This window comes from Ochlerotatus camptorhynchus, unplaced genomic scaffold, assembly GCF_037179485.1.
Source record: "Ochlerotatus camptorhynchus isolate MF236.1 unplaced genomic scaffold, CSIRO-AGI_Acam_v1.1 ptg000099l, whole genome shotgun sequence".
In the NCBI taxonomy this organism is placed as follows: Eukaryota; Metazoa; Arthropoda; class Insecta; order Diptera; family Culicidae; genus Ochlerotatus; species Ochlerotatus camptorhynchus.
The window spans coordinates 2,980,899-3,001,199 of NW_027040589.1; the positions used below are offsets into that span (position 1 = coordinate 2,980,899).

Genomic DNA, 20,301 nt, shown 5'->3' on the forward strand with positions numbered 1-20,301 from the left:
CAACGTCACACCGTTTAACTGTTCTCCGGCAGAGCGTTGGCCAAATCCGCCAATATCAACCACATGAACCCACGTACATTATTCGTCTTCGACGATCCCCTCCTTGACATTTGCGCCACCGGTAATCGGCGCTAGTTCAGTACCAATTCGAGGGTTCGATTGGGTATTTCATCACGATACCAGTCCGGGGTGCAATGTGCAACACCTCCACCATTTGAATAGGCTGCTACTTGCCGACCTCACTCCGACAAAGGGATGCTTCTGTGCCGATACGGGAAGCAGCGACGACACTGATTACCGTGAGTAAATGAAACGCATGCGAATCTCCACACACACAAACACATGAGCTCGAAGAAGATTAGGTTAGCAATCGCTAGAACCAGATCAGAAAACCGCACACACGATTAGGGAGAGCTAGCAAACAAACGAACAAATGGGAAAGGAACAAGTGCCATGAATAAACCTAGGTTAGGAACACGAATAAATCATATAATGATTTCCGATATTTAGCTCTGAAATAAATGTTGTTTTCTGTTGGCAGATTCTTCACGTTTTTGGTCGTTCTATTGTTACGGTAGAACGACGGTTAGCATCAACTTTCGCTTAGAGCCGCTTGAAGCGGTCTCTGTTTGTGAGGATCTCAATCTCTCATGGGATTTCAATCTGCTGAATCGCTCTCAAACTAAATTTCGGTCTCTTCCATTCATAAACCCTCCTGAGATTGGGTTTCTTGCCGGGCAAATCAAACCTTAACGAGTGGTCCTCTCCGGAGGTGGCGCTTAAGCCACTCGTTTTAGAGACAGGAAGCGTATTCGGTGGTCGAGATCTCACAGGCTGCGAGTAGTGCGTTACTACACTCTCTGATATTTCATGATGAACGTTACGATTCAGCAAATCATGAACAAGGCTTTCCAAAACTCTGGGAAAGCAACTCAATATGGAAATTTAACGGTAATTTGCAGCTTCATGATCGCTCCAGTCTTCCATTCGATAGGAAAATGCCCTACGCTATAAATCTATTGAAAATCATATTCTCATGCAAGGCAACTGACTCCACACATTGTTTGATTAAGATAGGGGGTAATATATCTGGACCTGCTCCTTGCTTTAATCAGGGTGGCCGATGGATTTAGGAATTGAAATTGTATACTATGTACATGCCAATGTTGGACTAAATCAAAATTTAAAGCGCAGACCAAATTGTATAACCGAACACAACACACATCCCATAACGACGTCCGTCAATGACAAACAATTTTCGATTCCCACTTGCATAATCCATCCGCCCCCGTTGCCAGAGGAAATCAGAAAGCCATTAATCACTGTGAATTTACTAATGTACTCCAGCCTATTCTCTCCCACCGGAGGATATTCAGCAGCATCATCATGTGGATGTGGGAATCGAAATGTTTCGTTTTCATTTAATACATATATCATAAATGCATTAGATATGGGTTGCCTTTTGGTGATATCACGCGGCCTCGAAATGTGGACATGGAGCGAAGATTATGCGCATTAGTTCGCAATTAATTATGGCCACAGCTGATGAGATTGGTTCGCTAATGAAATGTCATTGTGCCACCACAGAATCCTTCGGGAGAAGAACAATGTGACACATTTTCACCATCATTCTTCATGATTTCCGAGATTGTAAATCCAAACGAATCTTGCTCATCGAGTGACACTAAAAACCCACTAGCTACTACTGGAGTGCCAACTGCATTGCTGATCCGGAAATACATAAAACTGTGAGAAGAGGTAAGAAATCACTCCATCGCAAAGCTCCCTCAGAATTTATTGGTAATAAATTGGGTGCACGTTACGATTACCATTGATTGGCAAACAAGCTTTGCTGCAAGCTGTTGGTGCACGTTTTGAAGATTCTATGGGTGCTGTATTTTACGATACAGTTGTAGGAAGTATTTTACGATTGAAGGATTTGGTTTAGGAAACGAGAGCGTAAGAGTTGCCTTGAAATGTATCTTAGTCGCAAATTTATTACGTACAATGGTAGGACCCCAATGAGCCTGTGCTTAAACGGTAAAAATTGGTTTACATGTAGCGCAAATGGTTTGTAGTTTGGAAAGTATGGAAATTATGATGTATTATTATGGGAGTTTTTTTAATTTATTCTTCTTCTTCTTCTTTCCTTTATTTAACGTCGGTCTCTGTTCCGCAATTTAAGGCCAATCACTGACGGCCATCGATTGCCATCCATTGACGGCAACCGAATGTGCAGGAAGGCAGCTTCCACACCTGCGTACACACTAAGATTATTTTACCGAAATCTGTGAAATTTTACCGAAATCTGTGAAATTTTACCGAAATATCAACAGCTGAACGTTAGGTAAACAGTTTGATGATTTTTCGCAGATTTCCTGTAATTTTTCACAGATATTCGGTGCATTACTTCCCTACCGAAGGAAGACGTGACCAGAGATTTTTATGCCTCAGAAAAATCCCACCGACCTCGGCTGAGATTGAACCCAGACCCATTGGGGTGAGAAAGCAGTCACGCTTATCACTACACCACCGGCAGCGGCTTTTTTAATTTCAGTAGAATCTTTCTATCTTTGCTTCAATTCGCTGTCAAAATTTCACATGTGGGTGCCATAGCAATGATAAACAAGTCTGTCATTGTTTTGATGGAATTGGTGTTGTTGTAGAGTATATGTTCATCTATCCATTTACCATATTTTGTTATTTTATCACACTTTAACCATAGGTTTAACCAGCAGGTCCCCCCCTCAACTTTTTGGCTTAGCTTTGGTACTTTCTTCGGTCCCAAGCTAATCGATTCACCCCTCGAAACATAGGAAAATCCACGAACCCCTCATTTTATCTGTCAAACTTTCATAGCGAATCAAAACAAACATAGTGTAGTACTGGAATTTCGACTAGAATGGGGTACGTTAATCGATTTGCTTGGGACCAATAAACTAGACAAGTAGTGAGCCAATTTAAAATCGTTAGTTTCGTATTGATTGTTGCTCTAACTGTGGGTAAAAAGATAAATTCGAATTGGGCTGCTTTTGTTTCGACCGCCAATTCAACCGCAGTAGACTCACATAACATCTGTGGAACTTCATGCAATACTGCTGACTAAAAGTTGATTCCTTTTTTGTGTTGATTCAGTGGTATAACCAGGGGCCTGGCAACCCTATATCAATCCTATACGTTTGACAGTAGACAACATCACGGGCCTTATTTAAATACGGCCCGCCTGACGTATACATGGTGGAAAGGGACGGAAAATCGTATTATAAGCAGGAAGACAAGAGCAGATGATTGTATCAAAAACATGGCCGCCAGCCAGGCCCCTGGGTATAACTGGTATAGTTGGCCATCGATCTGTCGAATTAATCTTTTGTGATATCGACACTGAGCGTGCATATGGGACAATATCGGAAACGCAAACAATGCACTATGGGCAAAAATGGGTCCAAAATTACCCAAAATTCACTATCTCAACAGCACACTGAATTCCGGCGATGAAAAACGACTTTTCCGAAGGGAAATCGTCCGGGAAATCGATTGAACGTGGTCCCATAGACCGGAGAGCCTTTTAGGTATGTGTTTTGGACCATTATACCCCATTTTCCCCTACTTTTTGGAGGAAATGTTTTTTCACAGCTCTATTTTTCGTAAAACATAAGCACTTTATGCATGGTTTTAGAATGCTAAGTCTTTAAACAACAGTTCATGAGATATTAGGGGAATACGGGGTACACTTTATAGGAGAGTAAGGGGTAAAAGTGAACCCTCGCTAAATTTATTTTAATTCATAAAAATGTTGAACGATGCGATTGTTGGAATGACCCCAAAGGTTGCCTGCAATAATAAGATTTTTTTTTCGAAATTTTAAGGTTAATTGGGGTTAAATAAGTTTTAATTTACTGCTATCTGTTTTAAAAGAGTTTTCACTTTTTTTGTCTGTATACAGTGGTTCTCAGAATTTTGTAAAAATTGGAAGTTGTGTTCCTTATCGCAAAATATTAGACCCGTATTTTTTTATTTTGTCATTAGATTGACTATTTATATATTAGGGCGGTCAAAATAAAAAAAAAAAAAATTTCGATTTTTTTCAAAAATTTATGACTTTTGAACTGTTTGGCCGATGACGGAACTCAAAATACCAAATGAAAGTTAATTAAAAGTTTTCTTCAGAAAAAAATATAATGATATTAAAAAAAAATTGATTTTGTATTAAAAACATTGATTGTATTTTCACTTTTACCCCTTACTCCCCTATAAAGTGTACCCCGTATTCCCCTAATATCTCATGAACTGTTGTTTAAAGACATATTATTCTAAAACCATGCACAAAGTGCTTATGTTTTACGAAAAATAGAGCTGTGAAAAAACATTTCCTCCAAAAAGTAGGGGAAAATGAGGTAAAATGGTCCAAAACACATACCTACAAGGCTCTCCGGTCTATGAGACCACGTGCAATCGATTTCCCGGACGATTTCCATTGGGAAAAGTCGTTTTTCATGGCCGGAATTAAGCGTGTTGTTGAGATATTGAATTTTGGGTAATTTTGGACGCATTTTTGCCCATAGTGCAATGGCTGCTTTCATAAATTTCTAGTAATTCAAAGTCCATCCATATAAGCCAACAATTCTATCGGCTAGAGAGACTTTACCCACCGAAAAACCGACATGAATGATCATACAAATTACAAAAAAAATCTGATCAAAGCACAAAACTGACAACTGCCGCCGTGTTCGCGCAAAATATTTATCCTAGCCACGAACACGCGTACAAAATTTATGAGTTGGTTCGTGTCTAATCTATTTCGGACAAATTATTTTTATCTAGATAAAACATGTCTATGCATCTGACAGATGGGATCGCTGCCAATTTGAATCGTTCGTTATAGATTCTCGATCAAGTTTTTAATTCGTGAGAAATTCTCGGAAAAAGTCAATATTTACATTTTTGACATTGACTCTTATGAAAAAAAAGCAGATATTTGGTTGCCTGCTCAGTAATCATTGACGTTGACGGTGTACTCTTTACTTCAGTGGTAAAATCCCATGAGCATATGTAAATCTGTGCATGATATCTAGCGGACTTTGTCTGAACTAAGCAGCGTTGCCAGATATTCCTGATTTATCGGAATTTATACCGATTTTCGAACTTAATATCAATATACAGATAAGGTTCACTCCTAGAAATAACTACTTTTACTCAATAAAATGACAAGATTTGATCATTTAAATGAGTTTGAACATGTTTTGATATTATTTTCAAATTCAATAGCCTTTAAAATGAAGGTCAAAGTTTTACCGAAGCTGTTCTGATTTCGGTCAAATTTACCGAACACGGAAACAAAATCTTAGTGTGCATGTGTCGGTCTCAGAGAACTGAAATATACATGACTTTTCCTAAAAGTACCGATTTTTTAGATTGTATACTGATTTATATCGATTTTTTTCTTCAAAATAATTAATCAAAACGATAATTGCCTGTGTTCGCTCAAATGTCAGAGTGTGAGACTTTTATTTTCTTGAATATCTTAAATTGTATTCAATTTTGATTAATTTTTATTTGTCGTCAATCACTTACTTAGAAATAACTCATTTTACACGTGACGGAATCCATCTTTGACATAAAAGATGAAACGTAAACAAAAATGTCATGTAATATTAAGTGCTCTGGGACAGAAAAGTTCGCTGCTCGACGAAAAGTACGTTTGATTCAGCTATATTTCGCGCCTGTTATGACTCAAATCTATGTCAAAATTGACACACGTATATACATATACGTGCGACAATTTTCACATAGATTTGAGTGACATGTCATAGACATGACATGTGTTACATGATTTTTTCTAAGTGTGTGGATAGTTCAAACATTCCCCGGAAATCTTTTCCGACTTCTCCTAGGAAGTAAACTTTCCGTTTTTAATCCAAAAGTTTAAATACTTAAACGACAAAGATATAAAATTAATCAATATAGTAAAAACCGATTATTTGAAACCTTTGAAACCGATAAGCTTGAAAACAATCTAACAACACTGGCACCAAAGTACCAGCGAGCCACCGTATCTTCACGCAAAGATTGGCAGTATCTTTTGGGGTTTTTCACTGGAGGAAACGTCCACCATGTTTCACACACAAACTGATGTTTGCTTATAACATTTTACCATAGGAGCAAAGAGTTACACAGTAGCCGATATGGCGAATTCTCGCGTCACTTTTCAAATAGACCAATGTGACATATCCACTATGCTGAGAAAATTGAAGTTGAAGTTCGACAGATTATTATTTTAACTATTTAGAAACAATACATTTCGCAATGCTATTTTCAATGTAGTTTGTGAATAATAATCGGTAAAATCACAATTTTACTTTGAATTTCATGCCTACAATATAGAATAAAAAACCAAATAGAAAACGTCCTATTTGGACTAGTCAAGTTTGTAACCGTCGTAGAAAATGGCGGTGGTGACGCCGGTGAAATTGCGGAAAAGGAGCGGATTCCCCCACTGTTTACCCCGATGAAGGACGTCGCCCAGCTTAGGGATGAGCTGGCAAAACGCAAATTGTTCCCGTGATTCAAAATCTTTAGCTTTGGAACAAAGATCATGTGCTCCAGCCTACAGCAGTACAAGTCGGTCGGTGACCTGCTGAAGAATAGCACAGTGGAGTTTTACACTCACGATTTGCCGTCGATGAAACTATTGAAGGTTATTTTACGAGGTCTGCCGTCGTACGAAGCGGCTACCGTAAAAGATGAACTGGTGAGGCTCGGATTGAAACCAAAGGCAGTCCACCCAATGAATCGACGGCCTATGCCCAATACCAACTATCGTGACCAACTTTTTGTGGTCCACCTCACGAAGGGCTCCACCACCCTTGCTGCGCTCAAGAGCAACATACGTGACCTGTTTCAGGTCATTATCGACTGGGAATACTACAAGCCGCTACACCGTGATGTGACCCAATGCACAAGTTGCCTCTCCGTCGGCCATGGCACGAAGAACTGTCATATGAAACCACGCTGCGACAAGTGTACTATGGCCCACTCGACGGCGATCTGTGCTCAAGCTGATGACACCGACCCGAAATGCGTGAATTGCGGCGGAACTCACCGTGCCGCTACTCGGGACTGCCCCAAGCGAACGGAATTCGTCACCATGAGGAAGAAGGTGGCTACTAGCAACCAGCCAGGCCGGCATCGAAATAAACGTGCACCACCAGCCAACACGGACGAACAATACCCGGCAATCCGTCCTCTCAACAACAGTCAACGAGCCGCCCCCTCAGCACAGCATCGCCTGCTGCAACTCTGCCAAATCAAGCTTCTGCCTCGGCGCCTGGACTATCGTATGCCCGTGTTGCCTCAGGTGACTCATTTGACGAATCTCCGTTAACATCAGAGGAACTAGTAACGCTGGTTGCAGAGGTGATCGTCATTCTGCGCACCTGAAAGACTCGATCTGAACAGCTTCATGCTGCCTTGTCACTCGTCACCAAGTATGGACCGTGAAGCTATAAAAATTGCAAATTGGAACGCTTGCTCACTGACGAACATGCATAGAGAGCTACTCGATTTCCTCAACACCAAGGAGGTCGACATTGCTATCATCACCGAGACGCACTTGAAGCCCGAACTGAACGTATTCCTTCCCGACTTCTGGCTCGTCAGACTTGATTGCATCTGCTCTGGAGGTGGAGGAGTGGCCATCGCTGCAAGACGGAACATCAGTTGCCGGCTGCTACCAAACTTCCAGCTGAAAACAATTGAAGCCATCGAAGTGGAGGTGAGCACATCACTTGGCCCAATCACCATCATCGCGGCCTACTGTCCCACATCAGGGACGGGTCGTCAGTGGCCCTCCGGAAAGACATCATCAAACTCACCCGGAGGAGGGGGAACTTTATCATCTTGGGGCAACAGTCGGAGCAATCGAAACGGTATCATCCTCAATGAAGACCTGCAAGAGGGCCACTATACCATCTTGGCCCCGGACTCTCCCACCCGGTTGAGTCGGTCTGGGGTCCATGCGACCATCGACATCTTCGTAAGCAACATGGGACACAACGTCTCGCAACCTGTGGCATTCCAGGAGCTGAGCTCGGACCACTACCCGGTGGTGGCCGAAGTTGGATCCTCGGTAAACCGATTCGAAGCTTCCCAGCGCAACTACCCTCGAGTAAACTGGGTGCAATATCAACACTGCGTCGACACAACCATGGACTACGATGTCCAACCGGGGACGTCCGAAGATGTTGACCGGTGTCTACAAACCATCGAGGAGGCGATTTCCCGGGCCAGGGAACAACGCGTGCCAGTATCCAGACAGGTGAGTAACACTCTGAACCTTGACAGCCCTACCAAAGATCTCATTAGACTCCGTAACACCATTCGTAGGCAGTACCAGCGTACTGGCCTACCTTACTTGAAGACCCATTGTAATCGATTAACAAAGATCATTCAGGTCAGGATGGTGGATCTCAGAAATAACGATTTTGCTAGTAAGATCCGCTCTCTCCCAGATTATGCAGCCCTTCTGGAAACTTACAAAAATTCTTAAAATCAAGCATAGGCCCATTCCAGCACTGACCCCACTGGATCGTCCCGACGACCCAGTGGTTCATCTGATAACTTCTGCCGCGATAGGTCAACACTTCGTCAACTCCCATAATCTCGGACAAAACATCGTCAGCCCTCATTAATCTGAGGTTGCTGAAAATGCAACCAATCTTCATCAGATTCCTAACATTTTTCCAGAGGAATCCGAGATTACGGCTGACGAACTGTTGGCCTATATCAAATCATCTAAAAACATGAAGGCCCCAGGTTTCGACAACATCCTGAATCTGGAACTCAAACACTTGAGTTCCAGATTCTACAACCATCTGGCACTAATTTTTAATCAGTGCCCCAGACTTGGCTACTTCCTCTCGTGTTGGAAGTCAGCTAAAGTCATACCCATCCGGAAACCTGGGAAGGATCCGTCCTCTCCTTCAAGTTATCGACCTTCTTCGAGCCTTCTCTCAGGGTTATCAAAACTGTTCGAAAGAGCAGTATACCACCGGCTCCCAACATCTGCCGATGAAAACAACTTGTTACTCGAGGAACAGTTTGGTTTTCGGAAAGGTCGTTCGACCGTCCACCAGCTGACTCGAGTAACAAACATTCTCAGACGGAACAAGTCTGTTTCGAAAACATCTGCCATGGCGTTCCGAGTCCCTCTGAATGGCATCTCATCGGATGCTTTCAACATCGGTGCCGGGGTTCCACAAGGAAGCATTCTTGGCCCCATCCTATTCAACCTGTTCACCTCCGATATGCCGGCTCTCCTTGATGGTGGATCGTTGTCTCTGTTCGCAGATGACACATCCATCGTCTACAAGGGTAGGATCATCGGAGCTCTGACTGCCAAACTTCAGAGAGGCCTGGACGTCCTGTCTGAATATTTCAACAGCTGCACGATCCGTATCAACGCGGCAAAGACCCAGGTCATTATCTTTCCACACTCCAAGTCTTCCAGACTTGTTCCGTCGGAGAATAACAAGATCTGCCTGAACGCCACAGTGGTGGAATGGTCCAAATAGGTCGTGTACCTCGGGATTACACTAGACAGCAAGCTTCTTTTCAGGGAGCACGTTGACAAAACGAAAACCAAGTGCAACATCTTGATAAGATCGTTGTATCCACTTATCAACAGGAAGTCAACCCTGTCCCTGAAAAATAAGCTTGCTGTCTACAAACAAATCATCCTTCCTGTAATCGAATACGGTATGCCAATCTGGGGGAGTTGCGCAACATGCCATCACCTTAAACTCAAAAGGATCCAGAACAAGAACAGTCCCTCACGAACTAGAAATTCTGAGATCCACCTCCAGGCTGGAATTCAAACATTAGAAGAACGGAGAGTTTTCATCCTGGAAAGGTTCAGATACACTTGTCTGAGATCAAGTCACCAGGTCATGCGTGATCTAGCACGTTAGGTTAAGTTATGTTTGTAGTTAGGTAGGTTATCACTTTTTTTCCAATTCTAACAAAACACACCCCTTAAGGGGTATGCTGTAAACTAGTTGCAAAACAAAAATATTAAATTAGGATAACAAATTAAACAAAGATGAAGAGCCGGGTAGGTAATCAATTAAAATGTAAAATCAATGTTCAATCATAAACAAACAGAAATAAACATAATTTTAGTAGTAGTCAATCAGAATCCGATCAAGGTCTTTGTTAACCAGTTATATTATCTGTTTACAGATGCAGTATTTCTTCGTTTTTTTTCAACCTAGTTAATGTACATTGGATTCATAACAAAAATTACGCTTATTGAATGTAATTTCATGCAAACAATTAGAATATTTTATGTTAAGGTTGAGACACGATAGCGTAGATTAGTAAAACTACTATTTTGTCTGTGGTATTGGAATATTGCTCACTGGGCTTTTAGTAAGTCAACTTATGATTACATCAAGAAATAGTCCATTGATGGATATTAACGTATATTAAACGGATTTTTTTTTTTTTAAACCATGAAAACAATCATGGTAGTAAAATAGAACCAAACAATTACTTTCGCTTATTAACAGTGCTTATTGCTGCTTGAAAAAAAGTAGTTGCTGGTAACTTTAAAAATTCAGCTAGCTGGGAGATTCAGCCTGGGACCTCCTTAGATTTTTAATTGGACGTAGTTGAGAAACATAGAGAGAGTTAAAACCTTGGGTATTACAGGTATCGATAAGCGCTCCATTTCATTTGTCATCCTTCTTGCAAAATTCATGCGAATAGAATGACCGGGGAAATTGTTGCAAAATTGTGCTGCTTTTCTCTGGACTTCAAAATGTATGCATCTAACTCTAAATTCTTGCAGTCGTATTTTTTCTCCTACGAAACGAAATGAAATCAAGTTGATATCTGAAGGAAGGCATCCAGTCGTAGGTTTGGAAATTGCAGCTATTGTTACCTCTACCACGGTATGTGCTCCTGTCATCGTCGACTTGACGTTCTCGAGGGACACGGGTAGGATAGGTGCTGCTACTGTACCTTTCGACCAATGACAGTAATTGATGGTATGCTCCCATCCAGAGTTATGTACTTTGACTATATGGGAGCATACCATCAATTACTGTCATTGGTCGAAAGGTACAGTAGCAGCATAGAGGTAACTCTAAGACTAGAAGGTCCCGAAGAAACGTGCTCAACTTTTTGACTCAGCTCTGGTACTCTCTTTGGTCCCAAGTTAATCGATTCACCCCTCGAAACATATGAAAATCCACTAACCCCTCATTTTATCTGTCAAACTTTTTTATCGAATCAAAACAAACATTGTGTAGTACTAGAATTTGGACTAGAATGGGTTACGTTAATGGATTTGCTTGGGACCAATAGGCTACTCAAGAAATGAGCCTATTTTAAATCGTTAGTTTCCAACTGGTGGTAGCAGCATGTACCCTACCCGTGTCCCTCGAGATCGTCAAGTCGACGATGACAGGAGCACATACCGTGGTAGAGCAAACAAAAGCTGCAATTTCCAAACCTACGACTGGATGCCTTCCTTCAGATAACAACTTGAGTGCGGTAAAAATCTATAGAACTGTTTCAAACACATCGTCGGTACATGAGCGAGTCGGCGATCATCTCTTTTTGCCAGTGCTGGCGTGTGGAATATCCCTCACCATCCCTCACCAACGGAGAAGGAGTTTGATAAAGAGAGTCAAACCGATTTGTACCTTCCTAAAGTTGTCCTTGCTCGCTTTCTACTCTCTATATGCAATTTTCACACTGCCGTACTCTAACGAAACTATCAATTCTATACTTTCATCTCCTCATCTATCGTATAAAAATTACCACTTTAGCCTGTTATTTGAAATTAGCATCTTCAACTATGTAAATCGTTGACTTCACGTAGTAGTAATATTAAAAATATAGTCGAAGTTAAGATTATGCGCCAATTTAAAAAAAATGCTATATTGTACGTATATTGTTGTAGTAAAATTTAGATTCAACATTTAACAATCTACATTTAACATTTTACATTATTTCAGTGCCAACATTTCATTAGGGCGAAACTGCTCTTTTTTTCCTTGATTTGTTTTCCGTACTGAGTACCAATGCTACCAAAGCCAAGGAGACTGTTTCCACACCTGGACCCAACCTATCGACCCATCAACTCATGGACCGGAGACCAACGGTTTTACTTCCCTTTCGAAGGAAGCCGTGATCCGAGAATAACCTAAGCCAGAGGCAATCATGCTTACAACTACACCACCGGCGCCGCTATCGAAACTGCTCTTGTAAACAATGACTTCAACCACCGATTAATCGAAAAATAAAAGCTCATTCCTGCACGATTACGATGCCAGCTCGCAGAAAAAACATTTATTTTCTTGATGACGTCGTTAATTTGCATATGTGAGCTTTTATTCCCGATAAATTAGTCATCAATTAGCCAATGTTTACAATAGAAATTACACTCTTTTATCTTATCACCAGATAATAATATTTCCCAATTCCCGGGAATTTCTGGAAAGTTCCATCAGCCGTTTTCCTATTGACGGGTAGTAAAAAATGAAAACACTAGCCAGGACTTCAAGATATAGCATATTCAGGAAGCTAACTGTTCACCACTGTTTTCATACAAGCGTTTAAACGAAAAACGCTTCGATTCGACTTCCCCAATGAGGCCCCTAATTTTGTCATCAAACGACTCTCATTTTCCTAGCCTACCCGGCCAATCGATACGGCTCGTAAAACTGTTTGTTTTGATAATAATACATAATAATTATCTAATCAGCTTTGTGCTGCAGTATTTTTTCCATCACAACCAATGCATATAATTTATACACAAAAAAAACAGTGCACCCTCAAAGTCCGTGCCCATTGACCAAACATTACTAATCGCCCGCCTTTCAGTTCATCATCCACAGTTTTTTTTTATTTGGTTTTATTGCACTGCATTTTTGGTTTCGTAATCACACTACTCTCGAGTCACTTCCGATTTCTCCTCCCACTACTGGAATCACTTCATCCGGGAACCCCCCCACCGGCTGTTGAATAACTTTTCAAAAACTATACACTAATCAAAACATCCGGAATGCCCGGTAGGTACTTACCCATCCTTGTCGAACGCAGTGAAGCAGGCATCCATGGCCAGTGAAGGATTCGTCATAAAGTCCTCGTTGGCAAAATCCGACGGCTGATGAAAGAGAACGGATGATAACACAGCAGTCGATTGTCGTTCACCAGATTACCGGAAAGAAACCAAACGTAAAAAAAGACAGTGAAATAGACTGCGTTCGCATCACATAAGGACTATTGAATCAACGTTTCGCGGTCAGATGAAACGAAATTTTTCATCGGATGGGTAGATTTTCGTTCGTTTCGGATTAGTCGTCGTCGGTGGGTAAAATTATACCGGACACACCAGAGCAGATAGAAAGCGGAGGAAAAGAAAACCGAAATCCCTCACCGAGACACCGATACACCGCGACCGACTTGTACTCGTAGCCCCGTGAATGCAAAATGGCACTTGAATTGTGTTGTGGACGTGGACCTGTGGGCATGGAATAGAGTTGTCCCCGACAGGCGAGGGAACCGCGCTCGATCGACACCGGCGCGGGTTTATCGAACTAACACCGGAGACCCCATGGCAACCGGTTAAACAGGGATGTTCGAACTGTGGCGGCCGGTCTGCTGTATGTATATCTGTCGGTTCGTACAGAGAGGGCACCGCCGAGCACGTGTGAGGATGGAGTTCCGGTTGGTTTTGGTGCGGATTTGTGCATTTTTTGAGGATAGAGATTTGCGGTTCAATCCAGTTGAGCTGGAATTGTGGTTTATCGACAACTTTGAGTTCGTAGATCATTGCAGCTTTTGGATGACAATGAAGTTCCGAATGGTTCTACACGTGGTGTTGTGTGAATGATAAATGATAGGAGAATGCAAGCAAAATTTTAGCGACGTTAGTAGGCATGTCAGGATAATCGATCTATTCCGTTTAATTTACGATCAATCTTTCAGTTTTTGGTGTTGAAAATGTGTGGGTGTGTTTATTTCTTGGTTTTTACCTATACGTTTGGTTCGAAAAAGATACGTTATTCTGTCGGTAAAGGCGCAGCAAGCCAATTCTCGACTTCCCTGGGCATAGAGATAGACTATGTTTGAACTTGCCACTCAATAATATGTACACATTGCAGTTTATTTTTATACCTGTGATCTTGACTTTTATACCTAGGGGATGAGTACTTAAGTGGGTTAGATTTTGAAAAGTTCTTTAGTGGGAATGACACTGATGAAGACTGCACATTAGACTGATGCAAAATTTGACTTTTTCGCTCCACAATACTTAAACGATTCCAAATCGGATCTTGACTAACCTCTCAAAATTTGAACCCATTTGGTGAGAAACTGAGATGGCACAAACCATTTGAAGTTTGTATGGAAATTACTATGGTAAAACCAAGATTTTTGTTCATGTCTATCTAATAATTCACCATATCGGTCTGCTTCCAAAGCTGTCAATTGTACTTGTAGGAAATTTTCCCAGCTACAACTTTGCTCAAGACCACTTTTTGATTAAATGCAAGGATCGAAAGTTATCAATGGTCCAATGCACTGATGTCTTATGATCATGCTCAATCAACTGCTCAGCAGGCAACATTGGTGTTTCTGGGGCGTTGAATAGTACACAAAAATCATGGCTACTATGTCACACTGCAAAATACAGTGTTGCCTACAGAGCAGCTGCTTGATCATGTCACAAGTTTACCAATCTCTTAAATAATTAATAACTTTTTCCTGTCTCGTTTTACATAGAAACGATCTTTAGCAAAGTTGTAGCTGAGAAAATTTTCTTTAAGAATGGCTATCGAACCGTTTTGCAGCTCAATATGGAAAAAGACTAGAAGGCAATGAACAAAAAGTTGAGATTTCCCATAGTAATTTACATGGAAACTTCAAATGGCTTGTGCGAAGTCTGTTGTAACTTTGGGAGGCTAATCAGGACCCGATTTTAAACCATTTAAGCACTGTGGAGCGAAAAAGTCAAATTTTGCATCAGTCTACTGCACATTGTAGTCGAAATACGTATCTGTCATGCACGGGAAAAAATCCGATCTCCGAAATTAGAAAAATGACTCATGATTTCATGAACACAACCTTATTTCATGTTATGAAAATACACCATGAATAATATTCATGATGTCATGAGCAACTTTTGCGTAACGCGGCAAACATTCCCAAAATCATGAATCATCCGAGTTGAAATCATGAGCTAAATTCATGGGTTTAACTTTTAACCAAAAAATGCAAAAAGAACAAAATAAAGCATCAGACTGGATTCGAACCAAGAACCTTGAGATCATTAAACCCATACGTTGACAACTAGACTATCAGTACTTGTGTAAGTTGGAAGACAAAAGGCGTATAAGACATACCTATGTAGTGCGGTTTATGAACACGGTTTGCCAAGTACGTGTAACGCTTGTAGCGGTCTTGATTCCACTGCATTATGAATTCATGAATTTCCATGATGAAATCATGAATCATTGTTACGATTTCATGGGATGGTAAGTTTTTTTATTTCATGATTTTTTATTCATGAAAATGGAATCGGATTTGTTCCAAAATTAATTAAGTGGAATCAAATGGAAGATAACCTTTTTAGCTGTTTTCTTTAAGCACTAGTTGGTTCGTGGACGCCGTGGCGCCCGTTGTAGTTGGTTTTGTGAAGATTTGAGAGTTAAATTTCTTATTTCCAACGGATTATAACAATTTTGCAAATTTTTGATTGTACTATTTTGCAAACAAAAGACGCTAATTATTTTTTTTTTATGTCGATTAATATCAAATACTGATACACACACATAAACATGTCACTAAATAATCGTTCCATAAACTTGCTGAAAATCTCCATAAACTACGTTGCCTTCAGATTAATTGTCCTATTCATGTTTTTATGAAATATAGGAGCATAGTGATGATCAAACCAATAGAATTTTATTTTGAAGACTTTTGTTAGAAGCATCAAGAGGAAGCTTGCCCGTCGCTACGCTCCTCTAACTAAAAAAACATGGGCAGGACAATAAATCTGAGGGCTACGCGTTAATTGAGCGTTTCTCATTTATGGAGCAATTATTCGCTTTAAACGCTGCAAAAACCTTTTTCCAAAGGCATTGCATCGATGTTTAGGGAAATCTAATTAATTAAAGATGGAAAAAAACTTGTACTTTTCATCAGCACCAGAACTTTTGAAATTTGTCAATAAATATATGTGTTATGATTTTTCAAAAGTTCGGCCTCTTATCACAAAACCTGCTCATCTTTACATTTTTCATTCACGAAGTATTTTTTTTTCTGTCACGCAACATTTTCAGGCCTAAAATTCTAAGGCCAGAAATCACGATTTAAAAATTCTAATTAAAAAAAAAACAAAAGACACGAAAAAAAAGCGTTTCTATGGCCAAAAATTACGATTGGGTCTGCCAGAGTGTTGTAGTCCATACAAAATTTTATACTTCCAATACAAAATTTGTTTCGAAGGGGGCTGGGGGGAGGATAAAAAATAACCAATTTAAGAGTTACGTAATTTGCGAATGAAACCTATGGTACTTCGCATCAAATACACAAAACGTTCCTACGGCCAGGAAAAGAAATTTTTAAGAATTTTACTCCAAAGTAGGCTTTAAACGTTCCTACACTGATTTGATCTGTCGCATGATGGGTTTGAATTCAATTCATATTCTGACCACTTCCCCGTCGAACCCGGATCATGTCCGGGTATGGCCAATGTGATCCTGGGCACTTAATAGGGCTACCATTGAGCTACGGCCAGAAAAAAAGAGTTTAAATATTTTGACTCCAAAAATGCTTTAAATTTTCCTAAAAAAAATTAAAAATAAAAAAAATTTAAAATGAAAAAATAAAAAAAAAATATTAAAATAAAAAAAATAAAAAAAATAAAAATATTAAAAAAAGTTATAAGTAAAACCAATATTAAAAATAAAAAAAATAAAAAATAAAAAATTAAAAGAATATTTAAAATAAAAAAAAATATTGAATATAAAAAATATTTAAAATAAAAAAATAAAAAAAAAATTATTTATTTAAAAAAATTAAAAATAAAAAAAAATATTAAAATATAAAAATATTTTTATTTTTTTTCCTTTGGTTTGTTTTTTCCGTCGATCTTGTTTTCCGTGCTGAGCACCAATGCTACCGACGTGCTAGGAAGGCAGCTCCCACACCTAGACCCTACCCATCGACCCATACGACCCTATCGACCCATCAACTCATGAACCGGAGACCAAAGTAAATATAAAAATATTAAAAATAAAAAAATATAAAACAAATAAATATTTCAAAAATAAAAACTAATTTACGGTCTGTTATCTGTGATCTTTGGCCTAACTTCTGCGTCTGTATCAATTGTCTAGGTGCATTACGGAGGGACGCTGGGCTTTTATATATATTAATTCCGCTAGCAACCCAATTTCATTACTTCACTTAGAAAGCTCTCAATTAACAACTCTGGATCAGTGATGGAAAAGTTCGCAAAAAATCACTATGACTCGCGAACTTTTCCCTTGGAGAACTTCGTGAAATATCGCGAACTTTTCCAACACTGCTCTGGATCAACAATAGAAAAGGGCCCATCAGCAAACCGTTCCAAAGCCCTTTACTCACAAAGCGAAGGCCACCCACGCAAACCAACACACAGTGGTTCCAAGGGTATCAAAACACGCGCTTTTTTATTTACGCTGAAATGGTTGATTAAAGGTACTAGGTGCCTTCTGAGAAGTTTCTTGGGTTACAACACTCCTTCTTATGGTAACAGAAAATTAAAGATTAATCCACTTAAAAGTGAGATGCTAAATTTATTTTTTTAACATATTAAGATACAAAATAATTGTGTTCGGCAAAGCTGTAGGAAACATTACTGTGAACAACTTTGCTGAAGACTATAAGTTTCTAGCTCTTAGAACTGCTGAGATATAAAGGTTTTATTGTGGAGACATCGTTAAAATCAGTTTTGTATCTGTAACTTTTTCTACATTATTTCTACATGTCTGGTATCTTCTACAAATATGTTAGAAATATTAAATTACATAACTTTTCACAAGACTGCAAATTGCTACCATCAATATTTGAAAAGTTATTTACATTTTTTGGTTGAAAATTACCCAACTTCCAATAACAATAGCTTCTAAACGGGCAAAAACGAGCAGGCCATTCATTGAGCAATTGAAAGTTCAAGAAAATGCAATAAAATGGTGAAGAAACCAGACCGCCCCCACTTGACCCTTAACCAAAATACTTGCATTAAAACTTGTAACTTTTCAGAATTTGAAATGACGATTTTGTGAAACCACGGGACTGCTATCGAGTAGGTGTGAAAAGAAGCATACAAATGGATAACCAAGCAACCTGGGTTATTTATATTGACTAACAAAATGACTCGGCATCAAAACCAGACCACCCCCAAACGACCCTTGACTGAATCGCTTATTTACTTTAAATATTTTTCGATTTTGTCAATAAACAATACCAAAATCATTCATGTTTAATGTTCATTACGTTCCGATTCAAATTGTACGAATCTCAAAGAGCGCTTGCAGTTTCCTATTCTCACCGTTGTCATCTTTGATTTGTAATTTGTAATTTATTGATAGCATAACGAAAACCTGTCAGTTACAGAACCATGAATCAGGTCAAGGAAGCAACCATTTTGAATCAGTTTAGTGGGGAGTTAAGAATGAAATGAAAGTCTAAGTCCAAACATTTGACATTTCTTAAATCGACAGCTATTATTGGTATTAGCCTAGAGAGTTAATCAGTTCTGTGGAGCGCCGCTTTAAGTGACGTGAGAGTCCGTTGCTGCCTTGTAGCTAGTGGTAGTGCGTTCCAGGTGGACGCTCCGAATATTAGAACACTTTTTCGGGAACTTGTGGTGTGATGCGGTAGGACAAAAGTTGCAAAGCATCCCCGGAGCACACGTCACTTGTGTTTTTCGGTAGTTCCTTCATGTTGGAAATTAACGGATCTGAGGATTCCAGAAGAAGATCTGTATTCGTAGCTTCTCTGGAAAGCTTTCTCGTGTGGTAGATTTTGTATTGCTTGGTATCGTTGTTTCTGCTTTCCTGGGCCTCTTCAGACAGTTGCCCAATGGGTATTAGAAACGAAGAAATCACTTTCGCCCCGTGTATGAACACTTTATGAACAGACACGGGAAGATAGTACCATGGATATAGATCGACTAGTTTACGAGCCGTTTCTATTCCGTAGCTTTCGAACCTTTCACAGTTAATTTAGTTTGACGTTTTGATCCCGAGTCATTTTGTTAGTCACTAGAAATAACCCAGGTTGCTTAGTTATCCATTTGTATGCCTCTTTTCACACCCACTCGAAAGCAGTCCCGTGGTTTCACAAAATCTTCATTTCAAATTCTGAAAAGTGACAAGTTTTAATGCAAGTATTTTGGTTAAGGGTCAAGTGGGGGCGGTTTGGTTTCTTCACCATTTCATTGCATTTTCTTGTACTTTCAATTGCTTGATGAATGGCCTGCTCATTTTTGCCCGTTAAAAAGCTATTGTTATTGGAAGTTGGGTAATTTTCAACCAAAAAATGTAAATAACTTTTCAAGTATTGATGGTAGCAATTTGCAGTATTGTGAAAATTTATGTAATTTGATATTTCTAACATCTTTATAGAACATAAAGGGTGATACGGTCAAAATTTGGTCAAGGGAAAACGCGTGTAAATCGGTGAAATCGTTTATTTAAAAAATCAAATCAAATTTCTTTTTCAAGTTCAATTAGTATAAAATTCAGGAAAAATATTCAGTTAGGCTTCCGCTTTTCCAAATCCGAATTGCCGGGCCTTACGCTTGACCCCTGCCATCAGATTTTGTACAGCCACCTTGTCCACCTTCTTCGCCGCAGAAAGCCAGTTTGCCTTGAACTGCTGATCGCCCTTAGCAGTTTTTTTGGTCTTCTTTAGGTTCCGCTTGACAATAGCCCAGTATTTCTCAATTGGGCGGAGCTCTGGCGTGTTGGGAGGGTTCTTGTCCTTGAGAACCACCTGCACGTTGTTGGCGGCGTACCACTCCATGGCCTTTTTACCGTAATGGCAAGATGCCAAATCCGGCCAAAACAGTACGGAACAACCGTGTTTCTTCAGGAAAGGCAGCAGACGTTTATTCAAACACTCTTTCACGTAAATTTCTTGGTTGACAGTCCCGGAAGCTATGAAAATGCTGCTTTTCAAGCCACAGGTACAGATGGCTTGCCAAACCAGACATTTCTTTGCGAACTTTGACAGTTTCATGTG

The 20,301-nt window shown here is 39.8% G+C and overlaps 1 protein-coding gene across 2 annotated transcripts in view; it reads right to left on the bottom strand.

The window, feature by feature from the left end:
- Naam (Nicotinamide amidase) overlaps positions 1-20,301 on the bottom strand; it is a 256,895-nt gene that overhangs the window by 128,929 nt on the left and 107,665 nt on the right. For both annotated transcript variants that reach the window (XM_065219143.1, XM_065219142.1), the window contains exon 2: positions 13,089-13,171. In XM_065219143.1, the coding sequence (XP_065075215.1) occupies positions 13,089-13,171 (83 nt within the window). The remainder of the gene's footprint in view (positions 1-13,088; positions 13,172-20,301) is intronic.